This window comes from Letharia columbiana, assembly GCF_014066305.1.
Source record: "Letharia columbiana isolate WasteWater2 chromosome Unknown Sc0000066_s0, whole genome shotgun sequence".
Taxonomy (NCBI): Eukaryota; Fungi; Ascomycota; class Lecanoromycetes; order Lecanorales; family Parmeliaceae; genus Letharia; species Letharia columbiana.
The window spans coordinates 26,598-47,655 of record NW_023501110.1 but is presented as its reverse complement, the minus strand read 5'-3'; the positions used below and the strand labels follow the sequence as shown (position 1 = coordinate 47,655).

At 48.8% G+C, this 21,058-nt stretch overlaps 7 protein-coding genes across 7 annotated transcripts; 3 read left to right on the top strand and 4 right to left on the bottom strand.

The window, feature by feature from the left end:
* Window positions 1-1,640: 1,640 nt before the first annotated feature.
* HO173_011693 (uncharacterized protein) lies at window positions 1,641-3,149 on the top strand (the record flags this gene model as incomplete). The annotated part of the gene is made up of 9 exons (XM_037313572.1): window positions 1,641-1,696; window positions 1,757-1,804; window positions 1,863-1,992; window positions 2,043-2,086; window positions 2,145-2,244; window positions 2,301-2,657; window positions 2,711-2,789; window positions 2,836-3,019; window positions 3,077-3,149. The coding sequence occupies 9 exons, from the start codon at window positions 1,641-1,643 to the stop codon at window positions 3,147-3,149; spliced, it is 1,071 nt and encodes a 356-aa protein (XP_037159489.1).
* A 285-nt stretch (window positions 3,150-3,434) lies between these two features.
* HO173_011692 (uncharacterized protein) lies at window positions 3,435-5,977 on the top strand (the record flags this gene model as incomplete). Its single annotated transcript, XM_037313571.1, has 10 exons — window positions 3,435-3,553; window positions 3,683-3,790; window positions 3,841-4,083; window positions 4,142-4,173; window positions 4,331-4,410; window positions 4,460-4,631; window positions 4,682-4,712; window positions 4,788-4,798; window positions 4,848-4,984; window positions 5,039-5,977. The coding sequence occupies 10 exons, from the start codon at window positions 3,435-3,437 to the stop codon at window positions 5,975-5,977; spliced, it is 1,872 nt and encodes a 623-aa protein (XP_037159488.1).
* A 541-nt stretch (window positions 5,978-6,518) lies between these two features.
* HO173_011691 (uncharacterized protein) lies at window positions 6,519-9,040 on the bottom strand (the record flags this gene model as incomplete). Its single annotated transcript, XM_037313570.1, has 5 exons — window positions 6,519-6,707; window positions 6,763-8,660; window positions 8,721-8,800; window positions 8,852-8,868; window positions 8,921-9,040. 5 exons carry the CDS (start codon window positions 9,038-9,040, stop codon window positions 6,519-6,521), a joined length of 2,304 nt encoding a protein of 767 aa, XP_037159487.1.
* Window positions 9,041-9,902: 862 nt separating this feature from the next.
* Window positions 9,903-10,595, bottom strand: HO173_011690 (uncharacterized protein; the record flags this gene model as incomplete). Its single annotated transcript, XM_037313569.1, has 2 exons — window positions 9,903-10,255; window positions 10,400-10,595. 2 exons carry the CDS (start codon window positions 10,593-10,595, stop codon window positions 9,903-9,905), a joined length of 549 nt encoding a protein of 182 aa, XP_037159486.1.
* A 303-nt stretch (window positions 10,596-10,898) lies between these two features.
* Window positions 10,899-12,215, bottom strand: HO173_011689 (uncharacterized protein; the record flags this gene model as incomplete). Its single annotated transcript, XM_037313568.1, has 3 exons — window positions 10,899-10,926; window positions 10,981-11,833; window positions 11,924-12,215. 3 exons carry the CDS (start codon window positions 12,213-12,215, stop codon window positions 10,899-10,901), a joined length of 1,173 nt encoding a protein of 390 aa, XP_037159485.1.
* A 345-nt stretch (window positions 12,216-12,560) lies between these two features.
* HO173_011688 (uncharacterized protein) lies at window positions 12,561-13,546 on the top strand (the record flags this gene model as incomplete). Its single annotated transcript, XM_037313567.1, has 3 exons — window positions 12,561-13,000; window positions 13,069-13,124; window positions 13,176-13,546. 3 exons carry the CDS (start codon window positions 12,561-12,563, stop codon window positions 13,544-13,546), a joined length of 867 nt encoding a protein of 288 aa, XP_037159484.1.
* A 1,676-nt stretch (window positions 13,547-15,222) lies between these two features.
* On the bottom strand, window positions 15,223-17,946 carry HO173_011687 (uncharacterized protein; the record flags this gene model as incomplete). Its single annotated transcript, XM_037313566.1, has 6 exons — window positions 15,223-16,270; window positions 16,332-16,522; window positions 16,572-16,874; window positions 16,931-17,326; window positions 17,421-17,642; window positions 17,701-17,946. The coding sequence occupies 6 exons, from the start codon at window positions 17,944-17,946 to the stop codon at window positions 15,223-15,225; spliced, it is 2,406 nt and encodes an 801-aa protein (XP_037159483.1).
* Between the last annotated feature and the right edge of the window lie 3,112 nt (window positions 17,947-21,058).

Here is a 21,058-nt window from a genome sequence, read left to right as displayed (position 1 = left end):
AAAGAAGTCGAACAACATGGAAAGCCACGGCGAGTCAATGGGCATTTTTCTACTTTCTACATCTCCTCTGAGTGGCGGGTATAAGCTGTGCAATCGACGGCACTGTTCTTTCCATATTGTGATTTGTGGTTGCGACGTGCATTTCTCTGACAGCAACACGCATGAACGCCTACTGCATCAGGAACCGCTGCAGTTTGACGTTGACTACAGTTCGCCTAGTCTCTCCACACGATATTGCCTTCCGATTCAACATCGATGCCGTCCGCTTGCTGGTGATTCTAGCTGCTTCTCGCTTCTCGTCTAGACAGACATTGACTGTCCACGGGGGATACTGCACATTCCGGAGGGTAATATGGAATTTACATGGATCGTAATTAGAATGAAACTTTACCGCTGTGCTGTTCCATGCCCTTGGCCTTGGGACTTCTTCGCTCCGCTTTCTTTTGCGCTCCGATTCTTTTCTTGGCCTCGATCTGTGGCATCAACCCGGAAGCATATGCTATTCATGATTGCAATTTTTGGGAAGAGCATTAAATAACAGAAAACCTTATGGCTGATACTGCTCTGGTCAACCACTTAGGAACTTATGTCATCTCGACTGCGAATTTTTCTGGCACCTCACCTGTGATTGATAGCCACGAAAGGTATTTGATTGCTGTTTGAAAACTTACAGGCCTACCCTGCCCAACTTGAGAGACGGTGCCCAAGGCGGAGATGTTGGAGAGACTGAGGGACTTTATTAGGGAAAAGACCATTCAAAGGGATAGTAGACTCGCTGTTTACAATGGAAGATATTATGAAGGTATACGAGAGGCAAGGAAGCCCGAGGGCCAGAGGGAAAACCGTCATCGAGGTGCAAAAAGCATAGCTTCGGTAGAAAGAGTAACAACGAATCGATGAGCTTGTGACCATAGAGGTAGGCCAAAAGACTGTGAACAGACGAAGGAATCGAGGAATGGTCTACATATTGAGCACCAAATATGAAGTGCTAGTAGCCACTTTATGACACCGATGTCCAGCACAAGGTTCAATTTTGACAGAGTGTCGTGAATGGCAAATCTGAACATGCAAGGCCTTCAAGAAGAAGCAGTGGAGTGGCAGTGGTGTGATTAGCTCTGCATTTAGTGCTAAGTAGTAGGGTGGCAACTGTAGATGTATATCGACAAATGTGAAAGTGAATAGATCTCTGTTCATTGCGCTAAGAGCGGTATGACGTGGTGACTTCCGATGCAAGACTGCATGTCGCTCCCAATGATGGATGTTTTGAAACAGCATAAGTTTCATGTGTGCCTACCTTATATCAGCACTGCATGATCATGGAGATTATTACTGTAATTTTAGCATCTGTTCATCTGTTTATTGTGAATGTAATTTATTTTCGAATGACATCGGGAGATCAACAGGAGAAAGGAGCGTAGAGACTAGAGACTAGAAGAGTAAAGTAAGGTACGAGGGTACGGTACGGTACAAGTAATTCCGGTCTTTTCGATCACGCCCTAAGCTCGGTACGCTAAAGTAGGCAGACCGGGCGATCGACCGCGGCTACAACAATCAAGTTGTTGTTTTGCCTGTGCACCACATCCTCCCTCCTCTACCCTTGACCTCTTCCTCTCGAGCGACTTCGCCCCCATCAAATCATCATGGCGGAGTTTGTACGTGCCCAAATCTTCGGCACGACCTTCGAGATTACCAGCAGGTATCGCAGCCCCGCTTCCGCACAATTCGCCGGGATCGTGTAATGTTGACGCCGGAACAGGTACACGGACCTACAACCGGTGGGAATGGGAGCATTTGGGCTTGTCTGGTATTCTGCATTCTGGTCAAGTGCGACGCTTCTATCTCTAATGCCTGGTCTCGCATAGCTCCGCAAAGGATCAACTCACTAGTCAGGCTGTGGCTGTCAAGAAAATAATGAAACCTTTCAGCACTCCTGTCCTGTCTAAGCGCACATACCGAGAATTGAAGCTCTTAAAGCACCTGCGTCATGAAAACGTGAGAGAAGGGTAGATTTACAATGGCTGTCCAAGATTGACTCTTTCCAGGTCATCAGCTTAAGCGATATCTTCATATCACCGCTCGAGGACATGTGAGTCGCTTTGTGGAAAAGCAGCATCTTTATCCTATGAAGCTTATCATATTAATAGCTACTTTGTCACCGAGCTCCTAGGGACCGACCTACATCGCCTGTTGACCTCAAGACCTCTCGAGAAACAATTCATCCAATACTTCTTGTACCAGATCTTGGTACGTCCGCTCGAGGGTTGGCAGGGCCTATTGCTCAAGAGGCTGACAGCATTTAGCGAGGATTGAAATACGTGCACTCTGCAGGAGTTGTCCACCGCGATCTGAAGCCCAGCAACATCCTTGTGAACGAGAATTGTGACTTGAAGATCTGTGACTTTGGTCTCGCCCGTATTCAAGACCCGCAAATGACGGGCTATGTGTCGACAAGATACTATCGTGCCCCAGAGATCATGCTCACATGGCAAAAATACGACGTGGAGGTGGATATATGGAGCGCAGGATGCATATTCGCGGAGATGCTTGAAGGAAAGCCCCTGTTCCCTGGCAAAGATCACGTCAATCAGTTCTCCATTATTACGGAGCTTTTGGGTACACCACCAGACGATGTCATTCAGACCATTGGTAGCGAAAATGTATGAACAGCTCTTTACGGAAAGCGCCCTACATTGCTGACAGTTGGACGCAGACCCTCCGCTTTGTGCAGTCACTACCAAAGCGGGAACGACAACCCTTGTCGAACAAGTTTAAGAACGCAGACCCACTGGGTATGGTATCCGATCTATCGAAACTACATTTGCTGACCAGGGATAGCCATCGATCTACTCGAGAAGATGCTCGTTTTCGATCCTCGACTACGAGTACGGGCTGGGGACGCTCTAGCACATGAGTACCTCGCTCCCTACCATGATCCAAGCGATGAGCCGGTAGCGGAAGAGAAATTCGATTGGTCATTCAATGATGCTGATCTGCCAGTTGACCAATGGAAGGTTATGATGTTCGCAAGACCCCCGTGTCCGGTACTGGAAGGGTGGAGCTAATGTTGGTTCGACAGGTACCAAGAAATCCTTGATTTTCATCAAATCGAGCAGCCTGACGGGCAGGAGGACCAAAATGGATACCAGTAGCGATGTGTGATTCTAGCACGGTCACCATGTCTCCTTTGCTGTTGCCCTGGATTGAGGAGTTTGGGCTCTACGTGCACTCGGCTATCTGATGTTAGACTGATGACTGTGGTCGTGACCCTGAACCAAGCAAAGAACACACTGTGGATCCTTCTCCCTTCCTGCATACCAGGGTTCTAAACTTATATACCATTCTCCAGCGAATGATGAGGAAGCAAATCACATGACAGAATTGATCCAATCAAGCCAGATAGTAGATTCCGTACTACCTAGGTACTACCTACAACAATGTACATGCTAAGGCTGAGCCTTGGCGCTCGAACACCTAACTTGACCACAACTCTCGCCGGTCATAACAGCAACTATTCTAGAGAAGCAGTGGCGACGAGTCTGCCTCCGGGCAACGTGTAGACTCCCAATGCTATACAATGGCGCCCATCACCAGCTTTGCGCCCATCGTTTGCATCGTAGGGTTCCACCACGCGAGGCAAGCCCTAGCCGTGGAGAGAGTCACACCAAAGACTGACAGCTGCTAGAGGACCTGAGATCGAGAGCTGGTTCGGCGTTGGAGATGGCGCAGACCCCGCAGCGGAGAATGACTGGTCATTCCTCCCCTTCATGGCCCTCTCGGACGGCGCCCACGCGTACGGCGCCCACCCAAATGGCTCCCGAACAAATGCTGAGCATGAACTAGATCCACCCAAGATTTCTCCTACTTCACCCTCCGTCGAAGAGCTACGGGTACCAGCCCTCCCACCTCCGTTTTTGGCATATCGTGCACCCGGCAAATGGACGCCAATGAACTTCTGAACAAACCGCCCGATGTCACGAGGAGTACAGTGCAAAAGGCGATTGTGGTTGTTGCGGATAGTCCACAACTCTTTGGGCAGTTGAGAGAGAGGCTTTCTATGGTCACGGGTGCGTGGTTCGCACAGAAGTAAGCACAAGCAATAAAAACTCTGAGCAAGATGGCATATGGCTGATGGGGGGCCTAGGGACTTTACAGATGTGGACATCCTGAAGGTCGGTGAGTGGAATACATCATTCTGGTGGGACTCGGGCTGAAGGTAGGCCAGAGATTTCAAGAGAGCCTGGCGAAGAATTTGCAGGATACGGAGGATGATCAATATCTTGGTGGGCAAGGCGCCGTCCCAATGATTGGGGCTTCTAGCTTACAGACCTAGGTCTATCATTGAGGGAACTCATACACGAATACAAGCACCAAACACTGGTGCTCTTCAAATGCTGCTTGCTGCAACCGAAGGTGACCAGGCCATGAAGAGAGATGTTCGAATGTCTACTGAAATCGGTAGATGCTTTTCTTCGGTTCCCGCTGTGAGCGACTATGCATGTTGCAATTTGCTTTGGTTTCTTTGATACCCGGTCTTTTGCGGAGATTGCAAGACGCTGCGGATCCAGATTTCGACAGCTACGAAAAGAACTTGGTCATGCCAACGTCTTTGAAAACAAGTGACCGGAATTCTTGTAGGTCTTTACTCTGAAAGATCAAGCAATCCGGACTTACAGAATGGTAGTGCTGTCTTATATGGGCCTCCCGCTGCAGCTGTAGGTAATGCTCCATGTTTCTGCGCAACCGATTCTTGAGACTTGAAGCTAATTACCGTTTGCCGCTATCAATAGCTTCGGCAAAGGTAAGTCCCGTTTCCCTTGCGAATGTGAGGTTTTCCTGACCTCGCGAAGGTGCTCTCTTCGGACCATATACACCATTGCAGCAGCTGGACGTCTTGGCCGACTACGGCACGAAGTCATACATCGTAGGATCCACCAACTCTCTTCTCTTGCAGCAGAAAGATCGCTACAGTGACATACTCGTCAATGTAAGGAGCACCCACTCTAGCATATTAGCTACCTCAAGCTAAGTGCATGCAAAGCTTGACGAAACGACCATCAATATCACTTCATCCTCCCTCAGGACTGCCCTAGTTCTATCTGCGGCAGATAGGCGTTGGATAGACTTTCTGAGCACCACCGTCCACGAGACCTGGGACGAAAACAACCCCTCCCGACCCAAAACAATGGGCTACATGGGCTCCGAAGAATTCATCCGCCTCCAGTTCGAAGAGTATCTCCTGGCCTTTCTCTCTTCCGTAAAGTACCACCTCTATCTCTCGCATTCACCGCCCCTTCCCACAATCGAAGGTGACCCAACGATCGACTTCAACCCAGACTTCATCCACAACTGGTGCCAGACCTCCAACTTTGCACTCTTTGACTCTCACACCGACTCCGACCTCTTCGACATCGTCGAGCCTCGCCATCCCACAGCAGGAAATCTCAGCTTCGAGGACATACAACGCCGTCTCGCGCTGCAAATCCAGACATTGCATCTCGATGACAGATTAGCAACGAGCAAGGAAGCACTGAACAAGCACTTAGCAACCGGCCACAAAAAGGTCTCCACGGCCTTCTCAAACCTCTGGGCGGACATCGAAGCAATGCGAGAAGCCCAGCGCAAACGTGCCGAAATCGCTAGCTTCGGAAGCATCAGAGCCAGCTCCAACACTGGCGAGCCATCCTCGGAGAATGCTCCTTCAGCACAGCGCTTCGCAGCTCGCGCTCCCGATCTCACAGCCGCGCAAGCCTCCGTGCAGGCGGCAGGGCAGAAAGCAGGCGCGTACATCTCCTCCTGGGGTGCGTGGGCGAGTGAAAGGAGGAAAGGGTGGGCGAAGGGGAGTCCGAATGCGAGTAGTGAGAATGTAGCTGCTGGAGTAACGAGTCCGACGAAGCTGGCCAAATGGAACAGCGGGATTGGAGGGAAGAGGATTCGGGAGGAGAAGGGTGGTGATGGGATTGGGAGGCTGGATGCCTGATGCGTTATGAATACCATTTCTTCGTAGTGATTAATAGGATTGAGCGTGACGATTTGGGATCCAAAAGTGCAAGCAAGTGCACTGCAAGTTTGAATAGACGATAGAGGGGAGTATTGAAATAGAGAGGATTTGATCCGAAGACAGCTCCCGTAGGATAGACGGTGCAAACTTAGCATGCTTGTCTGGCAACGGAACTCTGTCGAGTGGGTTTTACATGGTCTGGATAGTAGAAATGGTGAAAAGAAAGCAATTCTGAAGAGGTATCTATCTATCCGATGCGGCATGATATCGTGAGATCGGGACAACACCAGCTGCTAATACCAAGTGGTAGATGTACCCGGTGCAATAGCCATGCATTTCTGACCGAGGTAGCCCTCCTGTACTGCGCCTGGTATCCCTTTCTCGCATGTAACAAGTCTTCGATGATGCACATCCCCACATCTTTTCTCTTTTTCGCCGCAGCCAATTATGCATCAATCTTACCGCCATGCATTGGAACGACCAAGCGCCGGATACTCACTTTCGTCACCTCTTACCACGATCAAGCTAGGTAGCCGAGTTCTTCGTTTTCCAACCGCTCCAAGTACTCCTTTTCAATGAGCTGATCGATCGACTTTTTGATGTCTTGGACCTTGGGCGTGAAGCGGGATTTGATTTGGGATATGGTCTCTTGGACGAGCACGACATGCTTCATGTGCTTACGGGACTTCATGATACGCACAATCGCAGACTAGCTTATCGTTAGAGACAGAGAGCAAGATGGAGGACAGGGTGGTAGTACATACCTGCATAAGTAATTTCCTGTCCTCCTCAATAGTCTTGTGTGTCTCCTCAACTTCCTGCTTCGCGTCCGATTTGACGACGATATTGAGGTTGACCTTGACTTTCTTGTGCTTAAAGTTGTAATTCAAGGTGTATGACGTGCCGGGCTCCGCCTTTGCATTCTCAGGAGAAGGAATCAAGACTTTTGCCTTAACGAAAACACTGAGGGAAGGATCCAGCCACTCTGCTGACAACGCCGTACCTTTCTGGGCGTCTTCATACGTTACCGTATCGGAGTCGTTGAAAAGCAGTAAGATGGCCATTTGGTATGTAGACACGCAGAAAGTGAACGGAATCTTAGTGTTCTTGACGTAGTTGGCCTTCATCTCACCCTTGCAGAGTTGCCATAGCCAGGTGAGCTTTCGCCCGCTATGCTTGTCAAAGTAGAAATTCTGAAATCGAGTGTAGGTGTCAACGATCTCTTGTGGAGGAATGAAATTGGTCTGGGGAGGTGAAAGGGGCCAAAACCCTGTGCCAAGAACCTGATAAGACGGGTCGACAGCTTTCTTCAATCCATCGTCGTCCAGTAATCTCGATTGATACTCCTTGAAATTGCTATTGAGGTCGGTTGAGATCTGGATATCCTGGAACATGCGTTGGAGCTTGTTGGTGTACTCGTAACCACAGGCTTCTTTCAGCTTGCCGATCATGCTCGTCTCCGCATCTTCTGATGCGGAGCTTGAATGAACCAATCGCTTCGCTAGCATTCGGGAGTAGAATTTCTGAAATACATCTTTGTCCTCGATGTACTTGAAGACGGTCATGATCTGGATGAGAGATGCCTCAAGATCAGCTTCTTCGGCACTCTTGGCGCTCTTCTTCAACAACGCATCCGTGTACTTGGCCAACAGCTCTGGCGAACGCGATGACCCGGTTTTGCAGACCTTATTACGGTTCACAAACTCTTTGCATGCGTTATCGAGCGATCGAACAAACTCAGATTCGCCAGTAAATGCATCATCAACAAGCTTCTGGTATTGTGTATGCACCTCCAATAGTGCATCGACGTAGGTCTTTGGCTCCATGTTGTCCCCTTCCGTAGCAACTTTCTCGACTGCAGCAAGGCCTGACTTCCTCACATGAGCTTCAAATTTTGTCCGTAGCGGTTCTAAGCCATCGATGATGCGTGCCAGTAATCGATACATCCTCGCCAGGTCGTCTTGCCTATCAGTGTCGAGAAGCACTTGAAACTCGTCTCTCAGCAGAGGCGAATGACCAGTGACCAGGACGCCCAGACAAGCTTTCATGAGCGGGTTCATGATGTCCTGATGAAGGTACAATCCAACTCGATTCTTCTCCTCTTCCAAGCGAGTTTCGGCCTTCTTCATGTAATCAATGACCGAATTCTCAGCGACGAATTGGTTCGACTCATTCTCGTAGTACTTTGTTGTAGCATCTATGAAGGGTTTCTCGAAGTGGAATCGGTAGACATCAAGGGTCGACTTCGTGCTATCCGTTTCATCCAAGCCCAGAGAGACAAACGAATCCACAATGCTCTTAATCTGGCTCTGCTCAATGGTCTCGCCATTTCGCTGCTTCTCTACCATCTTCAACACCGCAGCCATGACGTTCTTATTAACCTTTTCGAATAGGACCTCCCGCCATTGCACGAGGTGCAATGTGTACACGTCGAAAACATCCTTCTTCCCCTCATCGATCTCTCTCTTAACCCAATGTCGATTCAGATAGCGGAAGAGATGGTTCGTGTATTTTGCGGCCGTTGTGTATCGGTCCCATTCCCGAATGTAGTAAGTCAGTAACGCTTCGTCGATGTGACCTTTAGACTGCTCGTGCAGGTCCTCAAGATGACCTTTCAAATAGTCCTTGAGATTCTTGTAGAGGTCCTCTCCAAGTAGGTGAGCTGTAATGATAGGTCAATGAATGTTGCGATCAACCACCAGCAGACCGAAAGATTACTCACCTCCACGGTGGGCGTTACCCCCGATGATCCCTCCCCCTGACGCTACTGCTTTCTGTGATGTACAAAAATTGTGAACAGCCCTAGATCCTGGTAAGCAAGGAGCGAACGCAGACAGCTCTGATACGACCTACGTGTAGATGCCCATGTACTACAGCCTTAGATTAGCGAAGCCTTTCAGTAAAACGTTGGTAGCCACTTACTGTTGCCATGTCCACACCATCTTTCAGATTCGTCATGATCTTCTCCACTCCGACCTGCAAGAAGTTCCATGTTGCCGCTAGGTCGTCCTTATTGGGAGCTGGAGGCATGGTGATCGGCATCTTGGCAGAACCTACGAAGGTTGTTCGAGGCAGGGGATGCTGCGTAAGAGGTGTGATAGAAGAAGGAAGGTGATGCGGACGCAAGGTGTAGCAGGAGGAGCGAGGGTGGATGGTTAAACTCGGAGGGACGTGTGGTGGTCAAAATAGTTGGGCAACAAGAGTGATGTCGAAGTCGAATGTGTCAAGGTAGGTGTATATCCGGAGGGGCGTGAATATTTGAACTTGAAAGAACCTGTGCTGCTTGAAATAAGTGGCCAACAGGAGTCACCAGAGTGATGTGGCAACCGAATGTGTTCAGGTTGGTGGTGAGTGATGTGATTGTTGCGAACACGCGAACAGAAGACGTGCTGGAGGGCTCTTTGTTAAAGATCCAGAGGGCTCACAACACTTTCTCATACCGGCCAGGCTTCTATGTATAGCTTCAGCCGTAACTGAATAAAATCAGCTTGTGATGTGAGAAGTGCAGTCATACTGTGCTAAGAGGCCAAAGTCTTCGGCCTTATGACGCGAGAGAGGCAAGCGCAGTCTCAGGCGGCAATTTACAGGTGCTTGGCGCTGTCAAAGTTGACAAGTTGACTGAAACTGTTGTTCGGGTTTCAGACCTACCTCCAATAACACTGTTACGCTTTGCTCTTTGTTACTTATGATCAAGCTACAAAGGAAAGGAAAATGTTGACAGCTTAAGCATCCACGATTCTTGACTACCGTTTCTGGCTCTTCAGAGTACATCCACCCGCATCTTCCTCATAGGTTTGCTAGGACCATAATGACCGAATCCAATGCTTCTTCCCATATCCTTATTCACTAACAACAACAGTCACCAGCAGAATCGCTGATCGCCAGCGAAACATGACCTGACCCCTCACACGTGAAGAGAAGGTCCTTCATCACCGTATATAGGATCCCTCTCGAACCATCCTAAGCTCCCTATCCCCTTCACTTTCTCTTCTTCCCCTTCCCTTCCATAGCACATGTCCCAGCTCTTGCCCATCGGGTAGCTCCCAACCATATTGAAGCCTCCGTTGATATCCTCTAGCAAACGATGTGACAGGCCTGCCGGCACAACCATGACATCTCCCTTCTCTAGCACTGGTTCCACCCTCTTAGGATTTTCTTCTCCTCCAAAGCACAATCTAGCCTTGCCCGATGCAACGCAAAGCACCTCATGAGTGGTGGAGTGGAAATGAGATTGACTGTACATGGTGTACCGCCACTCTACACAGGTTTCGGAGTCAGCATTGCTTATTCGAGGTAGAAAATGGAGATCTGGAGAGTAGAAAGGTCATCTTGCACCCAAAACATCTCTTGCAACTCAATTTCAATACCAAATGGGAAGGCTCGGCTCCGAAATATACGTACCGGGGCTCACGACCCCAACGGCTGAGAGATGACTTTCGATTGCAGAGGCAGAAGCACTGGAATGGAAAGCAGAGTGGTAGATGAGGAGAGGCTTCTTCTGAATGGAAGTATTAGGTATGAGGTCGAAGGCGGGTATCTGGTGGGAGGACACGCGAAGGTCTCTCAGAGAGGTGAGAGGCGCTTTAGATGTAGCCATTGTTGACATGGGTTTTAGAACTGCAAATGACAAACGCATGAAGGTGTCGAACCAGAGAGGGTGCAAGAGGTCAGAACGCGCTTTCGACGCGGACGTTCTCTAGAGCCATGAACTACGTCATAAGCAACCTGAGAACACTCAAAAAGTATCATGAAGGTATCCAAACTCGTCACGCTTCCTGTACTCTCCAGAGACTTTCGTAAACACCATGGACGATGCGATATCCGCTATGCATAAAACAACACTCCAAAGCGATGTACGAGAAAGCACTCAGAAAAGCCACGAATTCTTCCAGGACGTCTCTCATCTCGTAGTAACCCGCTCTACAAGCCTAAGTCATCGTCAGCGAACCTGTTAGCGGGTGGACATATTTAATAGCGCTTACCTCATGACACTTATGGAAAAGGTTAGAAGCCACGCAATTAATGCAATCAACAGGACCGAAGCCAAGGCCTTCTGCCGAGAGCAGACTTGAGACTCGCAGTTCCCTTTAATAGCCTCGAAAGCCAGGCTCAAATTTGCAGAATCAAACACAATGAAGAAAAGATCCAGGAAGATGAGCCGCATCTTGGCTTTCGCGGGCCGTAAGCCGAGAGGTTTTCCAGAGTATTCATCATATGTGATGTAGAGAAGGTAAACCAGGGCAACCGCGTCCACGACAATTGCCATATTCGTAGAGGGTGTAGCAGAGATGTCTGTTGGGTTCTTATCCGTAATGTGGTGAATTGAACATGCGAGAGCCAGAGCGACTGCTGAGAAGAGCCATACGTTCATGCGGATGATCATTGGTACAATAGGATTTCGCAGAACCGTCCGCTGAGCTCTGACGTACCACGCTCTTCTCTTTGCCCTGAATCTGTATAAGCCTGCCGGATCCTTTTCAGGATCCCCATCCGAAGCACCAGCGAGCCAGGGTCTTGAATAGTCTGGACCATTCTGCTGCAGCCATTCTTCCGTAACGATCTCTCCACCTTCTGCAGAAATAGTCGGGTATGCAGAAGAGCTAGCGAATGCCCTCCACCGTGACCCCGATTCTCGTACTGCATCCCTAGCAAGAGGAGGAGTCGACTTCCGCTCATGATCGTACAAACGGCCTCGAGCTGGGCCTGGGTTTTGATTCTGAGCAGCGATCGTGGTGCTAGTCTCTTGGGCTATTAAAGCACCGGCAGGAGTGTGAGGCAACGAGGGTGCTGTCGCGAGTAAATCTTCGTCCTCCTCATCGAGGGTATGTACCCAACCTGCATTGGGAAATTGGTTAGTAAATGTAGCATTGACGCATCGGAACAGACTGTTTGACGTGGGCAGAGAAAGCCCATTGGAAGACTCACTCGGTATTGTCCTGACAATCCTCTGAGCGGCCTCGTCGTTAACCACCGCATTATCGCCAGAAGAAAAAAACGTCTTTCCATTCGAAGAAAGAGTTTGCGATTTCTCCAGACCGTTTTGTCCCTCTTCGGCTTTGGGCTTTTCGTTCAGAGGTGACTCTGTAGGCGTGTTCGAGGCGATGCCAGATCCCTTCTCCTGATTTGCGCCTTGGCCAAGCGATTGAGCTTTGGAAGGAGTGGAAGGGCGGAGCAGGCTCACTGCCCGCGATCGAAAGGAGCTTTCTCCAAAAACCATTGATATCACAAAGATAGGGTGAACAAGCTGCGTATTCCAGCAGCTTGCTTACGGGAGGAGGCTCCAAACGTGAGCAAAGACTCTTGAACTTAGAGCCATTGGCTGGAGTCTCCGAATGTTATCTGTGCATCATAAGAGATAGAACAATTCATTGAAAAAGCTAGAGTACAAGAAAAAAAAGATATCAGACAAGAAGCAATCAATTGATACACTTGAGTTTTATGTTTTGAGGTGACGTGGGATGGGATAGGAAGGTTTAGCGAAAACCTGCCAGGCGCGTCTCTAAAAGACGCCAAAAGTCATCAATTGCAGCGCAGTCCATGAGAGCTTTAGTCCTAGCTTGCAATGCGCCTATTCCTTCTGCCAATCTCTACAAGACAAAGCCTCGTCTACTGTCAACGACCGAACCTCAAGCTATCCGAAAAGGCCACGCTTTTGGATAAAGCGGCTACCAAAGGCGCCAACATCTGGCTCAAGTGGGAGAAGAAAGAGTCCGGCTGGCAGAAGAAGGTCACATCCTACGGCAACAAATTGTTTCAGCGCCTACCATATGCGGAATGGGGACTGAAGAGCATACCGCCGTTGAGCGAGAGACGGAAACGGGATGAGGTCGAGGCCAAGGAGGAAGTCCGAGTAGAATATCCAGGCGCTTTCATTGACTCTCGGGAGGTCCATGATGCTTTACAAAGGCTTGGGAGTAAGGATAGACAGAGGTTCCACACCAAGTGGCTTTGGGGTAGTATAATTGGGATGCCAATTTCAGCGCCTGTAGCGTTGCTTCCAGTGTGAGTGGTCTTCCGTTTCAAAGCCCATCTCAAATAGATGCACATATTTAACGACATCAATGATACAGAGTGCCAAACCTGCCATTCTTCTACCTTTGCTTTCGTGCTTGGTCCCATTGGCGAGGTCAGTACAAGCAATTCAACGAGTCTGGTTGTGGTGGCTGAATTGAAGAAGCGCGGGGTGGTTCAAAGCATTTGCAGTTCCTACTCGATAACAGGATGGTCAAATTGTCTCCTTCCGAGCTTCTACAAACGGCATATATGGAGGCCGCAATGGACATGTCCATCGAGGAGCTCGATAAGGAAATGGACAGCATTCGCTCTGGATCCAGTGTCAAGCCGGTCCCTGATGAAAAAGATGAGAGAATGCTGCTGTCAGAATCCAGCGGCCAGCTCATTGCTGAGTATCTTGATGTCCCGCTGGCGGTTGAGGTTGAGCGTGCCGTGTTGCAGGTGAAGAAGGCTCTGAAAGCGCAGCAGGAGCTCAGGGAGGAGAAAGCACAGCTTGCTGCTGCCACCAGGGATCAATCGGGGCCTGATCAATGACTCAGACGGAATTGCAACTCCCTCCCGCTGATTTCCGAATAAATACAAGTTTCACTCTTTGAAAGCGACTCCTTTCTCTACGCACTTGACATCTGTTACCCTCTCCACTCAACTTGCTTGAGTATCTAAGACTATTTCCCGTGTTTTGCTCTTTTGGACTCTATCTATAAACATCAGTGGACACCTTGTACTTTTCACCTATAGAAGCTCCACTACTCCGCCGGTACATGCCCGGTTCAAGCCCGCTTTTTCGCTTTGAGTCGTCAGTATATATGAAAATTCAAATTAGAGAAGAGCACTCCTTGTTGCTTTCTGAACGCAGCTAAGAAAACCTCGCACGTTCAGCTCAAGCATTCCGCTACCCTGGTGTCTTCAGCAGAAGTTGAGATCATCGAATCACTGAATTCCGAGTTTCCGTCCCATTGACTTACTCCCTTTGCACACTGTTCCAAGCCCATATCACCGCCGCTGGTTTGAGGAAGTGAGTCTATTCATCTTCCACTTGCAACGCTGGAAGGTTGCAGGGGTTCTGGGGATTGCTTTTCCCACTCTCGCTCGCTTATACTCCTCATCACCATGCTTTTTTTAGTAATTTGAGCTTACCTTACTTCTCATGCAAATGCATCACTAGGAGAATCTGAGTTATGGTGGTGTTAAGGCTAATTCTAAATCGAAGCACGCGCTGCGCGATACAAATAAATACCTAGGCCCGAAGGCCAAGATCCACGACACTTCTAAGTTTTAGGAAACAGCCGTAAACGCTCTAGACATCCTGGCGACTTTGGAACTAGACAGTACAACGCCAGATGCTGAATACGGATGTCGCCGATTGGTTGAAGAAGTCGCGAGTGGGTGAAAGAAGTTGACAACTTTACCTCTGTGGCCAATGGCACGATCATTAAAGTCGAGGAAGAGAACCTGAACGCTATTCTAGTCGTTTAGCCAGGAAGAAGTGTCTGTATCACGGAGAACCATTCGAAGGGGGTGAGCCTATTGCGATCAGCGAGAAAGAACCTGTGTCCACCTGTAAGCATCAAACGAGATTGGCGATTTTGAAAGCTGCTCAAAACACACTAGTCCTATGCACGGTTTCCACTGAGGAGCGTTTTCGGTAGATCGGACCACAGGGATTCTAGTGGCGACAATAACGTGGAGGATGGGGTTCATGATCTCGTCAAGATATTGTCATCTACTCAGTCTTTCGGCTTTGGTCTTCTAAGTATCAATCATTGGGCTTCTGATCCACATGCGGGACAGCTTTACAAAAGTACTGAAGCACATGCGAGTGTGTAAAACTAAGCTGCCGTGGCTGCCAACCGCAAAGATCCTTCAACATAGGTAACAGTTCTGACCACCATGGCTAAAACGCCTCGTCCAGATCGTTACCATGTCACCCTCGCGGAAGAGCAACCGATTCATCTAATTGCAAACAGTGTCCAGAAAGTCAATAATGAGGGACAAAACAAACGGACTGTCTAATGAAGTAGAAATGATTGCCTGATATCGAGTACCCGAGTTACAATAGTCCTTCCTGAGGTCTTGCTAAACGTAGAACTCGTTGCAAAAACTTGAATACATTAGAGAACGGTGGTTTGCAATGCTGCCCAACGTTGAAGGACTTTAGAATAAGATTGACTCGGAAAAAAAGAGGGCGGGCTGGTAGACCACCATCCAACTTAAATGAAGGATTCTCCTCGTTCCGTCATCAATTTCTCAAATCCTTTGGTAAGCACCGCGACGGAGATATCAAGGGACTTACGCCAGGGATTTCTGTGTGGCCATGACATAGGCCGTCTTTCCGAGTCCGAAATTTCCATGTCCCTGACAATGCCCGCATTATCAAGGTTTGTACGCCTATTCCTCCCTTGCTCCCACGCCGCCACCCGATTGGCTCGTGGTTGTTCTGTTGGGTAGTCATCGCTCGGCTGCTTTGATGAAATCGTGCCCTTAATGTTTGTTGCCTTGGCTGCAGAATCTGTGCGTAGGGCAAGCTTTGACGACAAGTCTGTCGTCAAAGCACTCGAATCCTCGCTGTGATTCAGGCGGGATGGTGTCAAGCGTGGTTCTTTGCGTGAGAAAACAGTCTTCATGTGTTTGCGCTTGCTGGCCCTCCTTGGGACTTCCACAGGATTTGAGGTGGGCAGCGAGCACAGTCGCTTCTTGGATTTCGATGAGGCAGTAGTGTTTGCGGCCTTTGACCGTCGACTGGTACTCGATTGGGCTTGCGACGATGCCATTACATCGTGTAGAGATGTCAACATGCTATCACGTACATCGGTGTATGCGGGGACAGTACTCTGTAAGTAGCCATGGCCAGCCTGCTGTACTTCGCTCGGCTGCTGTTCCCAACCACCGTGCTGGCTGTGGTGTATGGAGTCGAGGATCCCAGCATGCAAATGATCCGTACTGACACTTGCTTCGGTATCTTGTGTGACTGCGAGATTATCGAGTCCTAGAGTCCAACCTGGATTGAGCATGGCGTTTGCTTCCGCTTGCAATCCCTCGACTCCGCCGAACGGAACATGTTCTTCAATGATCATGTCTTGACCATTGTTGACACCGTCCTGAGAATCATGTCCGGCAAGGAGGTTTGAATCTTCGACATCCATGTTTTGCCAAGACTCAAGGGTGTCGTTGCTATACATGATCGAAAGAGGCTGATCGCCAATGGGGTATTTGTGCGGGGTCAAGTCGCGCAAGATGTCCAAGAAAGAGGTGTGTTGGCTGTTGAAGGAAGGAGAGGTCAGCGTCTTGACCCTTCCCATCACGTAGAGGTCGTACTTACGATGAAGTAAAAGCATCGTCAGTGCTAGTATAGGGGTTAGGTTCGAAACAGGGTGTGAGATGTATCCTGCCAACGTCCAAAACAGGTGAGTGGAACGTTGATTCGAAAGCTCTAGGGCAAAGTCCCCTGCCAAGATTCTCGAGTTCGTCTAGAAGTTGAAATGCATTATGGAAGAGCCCACTCAGAGGGAGCTGCTATGCTTGTTAGCTATGCTCGTCCACAGAACTAGAGGGGATCTACTAAGTCAGAGAATTGTCCCTTGACATCGACGAAACGCCGAATCTCTTTGTGCATATGACCAAGATGCTCGGCTAAAATCAACATCAGATTTGGGGTCCCTCGTCTATCACGATTGGCGAAACAGCATCCTCGGACGTGCTCAAAGATGTCCGCGAAGATGGAGGATGCCGTACGGTTCAGTTGACACAGGAACCCAACGACCATGTGAACCGCTCTACGGTCATCCTTGTACGCCTTGTCTAATGTGCATTCGTTTGGGCGACGCAACAAGGAAATGCATGCGTAGAGACGTCGGCAAAGACACTTGAAAACATTTTGCGCGTCAGTGTGAACACTTTGATTCGTCAATGAGAGCATACCTCATATAGAGACAGATCATATAAGCCAGATTTGGGTGCTATGCAGAGAGGTACATCGGCAGGAAGAATGGCATCCAACACGCCGTCAAGACTGGAAGACTCCGCAAGGAAGTAGAAGTCATCTCGTAGCCCCGGTATTTGAAGACTATAGGTCTGCCTGTCTGACACAATCTCCTGGTCCGATGAAGGCTCCAATCTCAGGTCTACTTGCATAGGTCCGAGAGATTCGCTTTCAAAGTGAAAATCTATCAATTGGTAGTGACGTGCAAGAAGTGCAGCTGTCGTTGCGTCAAACCATTCTATGTCAAGTAGACGAGGGGTTTCGATTGGTCCCTTGCAATAGCTAGTCTTGCCAACGCAATGCATGCAGCGATTTGGTACTTCGCTTTCAGAACACTGGCGTCGAAGACTTAGCAGGATCATCCTAGCTTGAAGACTGCCTGACGCTCTACACAGATGACTGCTCTGAGGCAAAAGAAGGACAACGTACCTCCCACCTTTTGGTAAAGCATGTAGTACACGCTCTCATTGCTTTATCCTTCTTGACTTTGGCCATCGTGGGATCCTCAAGGATGAATTTGTTGTGCTTTTTGAGGTTTACTTCAGTCGACTGGACTTGCAATGATGTCTCGGGAAGCAAAGGCAAACTCGTTCTGGGTATTTCAACACTTGCCGAAGACAGCGGTGTCGTCGAATAAGACCTCGCGATTCCCTGCGACCGCAAGTTAGCACTTTCCGGGTTTCCGGTGTCTGGACCTGCCAACTCCTACCGCGGATGAACCACTGTAACCTGGGAAACAGGGAGAGATCGGGCTAGCAGAGGTTGTGCTCGCATCCGCGAATGCATTAAACTGGAGATGGCACCATTCTTCATTGCCAATAGATGGTACTGAAGGCAAGGTGCCAAAAGATGGTACTGAAAGTATGGAAGCTGGTGCTGAAGGGGACTCCTCGTCGTTCATTTCGCCCTGCTGCCCAAAGCTTATAGGACTGTAATTCACCAGGTGTCCGAACATAACTGTGTCAATGTGATCTGCCTTCTAATAACGTTCTGATAGTGAAAGGGAAGGCGAGGAAAATAAATGAGTAGAAACAGATACGGAGAGTGGTGTGGAGAGATGGCATCAGCATATGGAGCTGTGGTTGGCCGTGAACAGTGATCAGAATCAAGCACACATGACGTTAGGATCATAATAAACGAATGGACAAAAGGCCGTAGGGGCTATGTGCGATGTGAAGAATGTGAGTATAGAAAGGAGGAAAGATGTGGATGGTGGAGGTACTCTACGAATTTGTGAAAATTTTGATGACAGGATGGCACAGTCATTTTAGAGATAAAATTAACATGGCGATCCGGAGCCCCCTGTAGCGGAAAAACGGTGGGGTTTCAGCCTACTGACGAATCAAGCCTTATGCCGCTGGTGCAGCCTGATGCTTCTTGAGCCATTCCAAAACCCATCCAAAAAAAAATCCCTTCCCACACTTTTGGGGGCGCAAAGCTGCAGTAGTCCTTCGGCAGACCTGCACGAACAGCGGCAAGCAAGGAGAAGCCCATAAGTGGCCTAGTTCGATATCGATGCCTGCCACATCAAGCCGATTTCCTACATTTAATGTCAAGTAGGGCAAACCTCGACTTCAATTTTGCAAGGCTTTATGGTTCTTGTGGTAATCGCGTGGCTCAAGATGGGGAGATTGTCAGGAGTCTGCCACAATCAGTCAATGCCTCACAAGCTTGTCGGAAAAGGTACTTTACTCACTGATTTCCAAATCGGCCCAACGAGATTTGCGTATCGTTGGATACTACGCGCAGGGTTTTCCAACGCGCTTTGCCCAAATTGGGAGAGTCCTCAGGAAAACGTCAGAAAAGAGAGAATGCCGTGGTCATAGTCTCAGCGGCTTCAGTTCTTTCTCCAATCCATCCAGAGCATAAATCTCTTCCGGTTTTCCAGATTTTTCAATGTCTGTGAAAGCCGCTGTTTATTCAAGTACTCTCTTCGTTGTATCTTCAAACTCTATTCACTTTTTGAGACCACAGTCTCTTGATGCTTGATATCACATCAGCACAGAAGACGTCCGAAATCCTTCCAGATCGTCCCTTTATTCGCGGCATTGCAGCATGACGTGGGTTGTTGTCTTTCTCAAAGTTGGTCTCCTTCTAATTCTGGGGGATTGTTTAGTGGGGTTGGATGTCAGAAGGGTGCGCAGTCGTCCAAGATATCTGTTCCCAACACCGCGAAGAGTCCATCGCCAGCAATGGTCAAATATCTTGAGGAACAAGATGCGTACAAATCTTTTCTCGTTGGGGGCCATCTAGCGAGGAGGCTCAACATCGAAGAAGCTGGATCAAAGGCGGAGCGCGCACGGAATACTTTGGGCGGCGACAAAGACCATGTCACAAGTGAGTAGATTTCCAGCTTCAGTAGCGGTACGGTACAGAGATTGATTGCATGCCAGAAAAGGCGAAAATCTGAGATGGAAGTCCCGATTCGCTGCTACCATAATGGAAGGAAAGGGGCATGGGAGAAGCAAGATTCAAAGCATATTGAGGGTGCAAAGCCTTGCATGTAACTTAGTACCTACTGGATATCTGCGTTAATGCCCTGAGAAGCAAAAGGGGTAAAGTAGCTGTTGCCAAAGCCCAAGGGATGCGGTGCGTGCGCCTTGACTGCTTTGATGCTTGATTGCAGAAAGATGCTTGTCAATATATAGGCAACGAGACATGTAGAGACAGTAATTGAAGCGGATTGAGTACCTTAAAAGAGAAGGTCGTCAAGTTAAAGAAGCTGGTGGAAGTTGGGGCTTCCTTGTCCCTGGCGGGCACCATTTTTAGCGCTGTCTGAGGGCTCCACACCACACTGACTTATCACTCTTTATCAAAACTCTCACTCTGGACATTTTACCTGCTGAGGGCTCACAAAACACCACCACACTAGAGTACCTTATCTTAAGGCAGGTAAGGTAGATCACCGACGGGTAAGGTCAGAATACATGGCGCACATTTTCATGAACCTCATCATTCCACTTGCTTATTCTATGCCTGCTGAGGTATTCTACCTATCTCATTCTGCGCGGAAGAAGGGAAGGAAGGAAGGCAGGCAGGGAAGAAAAGAGCCTCGTCTTGGCACGCTCAGTCTTAAATCTCTGATGCTTATGAAACCAGAGCATCTCAGCATTCCGACGTGGCGATTCTTCGTCTCGGTCATTCTCCTACTGCATCTTCCACCGCACAACTGGCTTGCCGAAAATCTGTACATTCACATGCTGCTGTTCTCCAAAGCTAGCTACAACATAGCTAGGCTACGTTTACAGGCAGGACTTCCCCGAATACCTTTAGCCTGCGAAATTCTGAGAGGGTGCACGTTGAACTACGCACTTGAACTAAAGCCCAACTAGATAGAGGCTTTTCAAAAGGTACACTTACTGCGGGCATCATTACTTTCCCCATGTCTTTGTCTTTTGAAAACATCTGTCTACTTTTTTGGTGTCTCCGTGGGTAACGGCCACGGCAGAAGCGATACGAAGTTCAGCATACGATTGATGCGAAGCATCTGATAAGTTCCTGTCATTGCGTCCGCAGTTCACGTCTCGTTATCTATTCTAGCTAATACCTCAAGCTGCGGCAAATATTTTATATTCGTTCACAGCAGCAGGCAACATAGCAATAGCAACAACAGAATAATTCGTCGGGCATCGCAAGGGATTGAGTCCCTCTGAGTCATACCAAGTTGATTCTTGGCATCAAATGCCATTCTTCGTGCCAAGCTACCTGAGAGAAGCATCTAGGCGGCATTACTATGCCAAGCAAGAGGAAATTTTCAAGCACAATAGTATCTTATTCTCTCAAGAGGAGCCAAATAAGCCCTCGATTAATGCAAATATTCTCGAAGGCTCACATGCTAGTCTCATCGTGACTCAACTTTTAATGCAATATTCCGTGAAACCCATATCTTGGGCACAAGTGTTCTCCAGTTTGTCTACCCTTCATCCACCTTGCGAGCATTGAAACCGGCGAGTTCTCTAGCATATTCAGCACATTGCTCTGTTCATCCACGCAGCATCGACATCATACCCAAATCTCGTCCTTTCTACCTCGAACCACCATTCAAAATCATTGAAATCCACGACCAT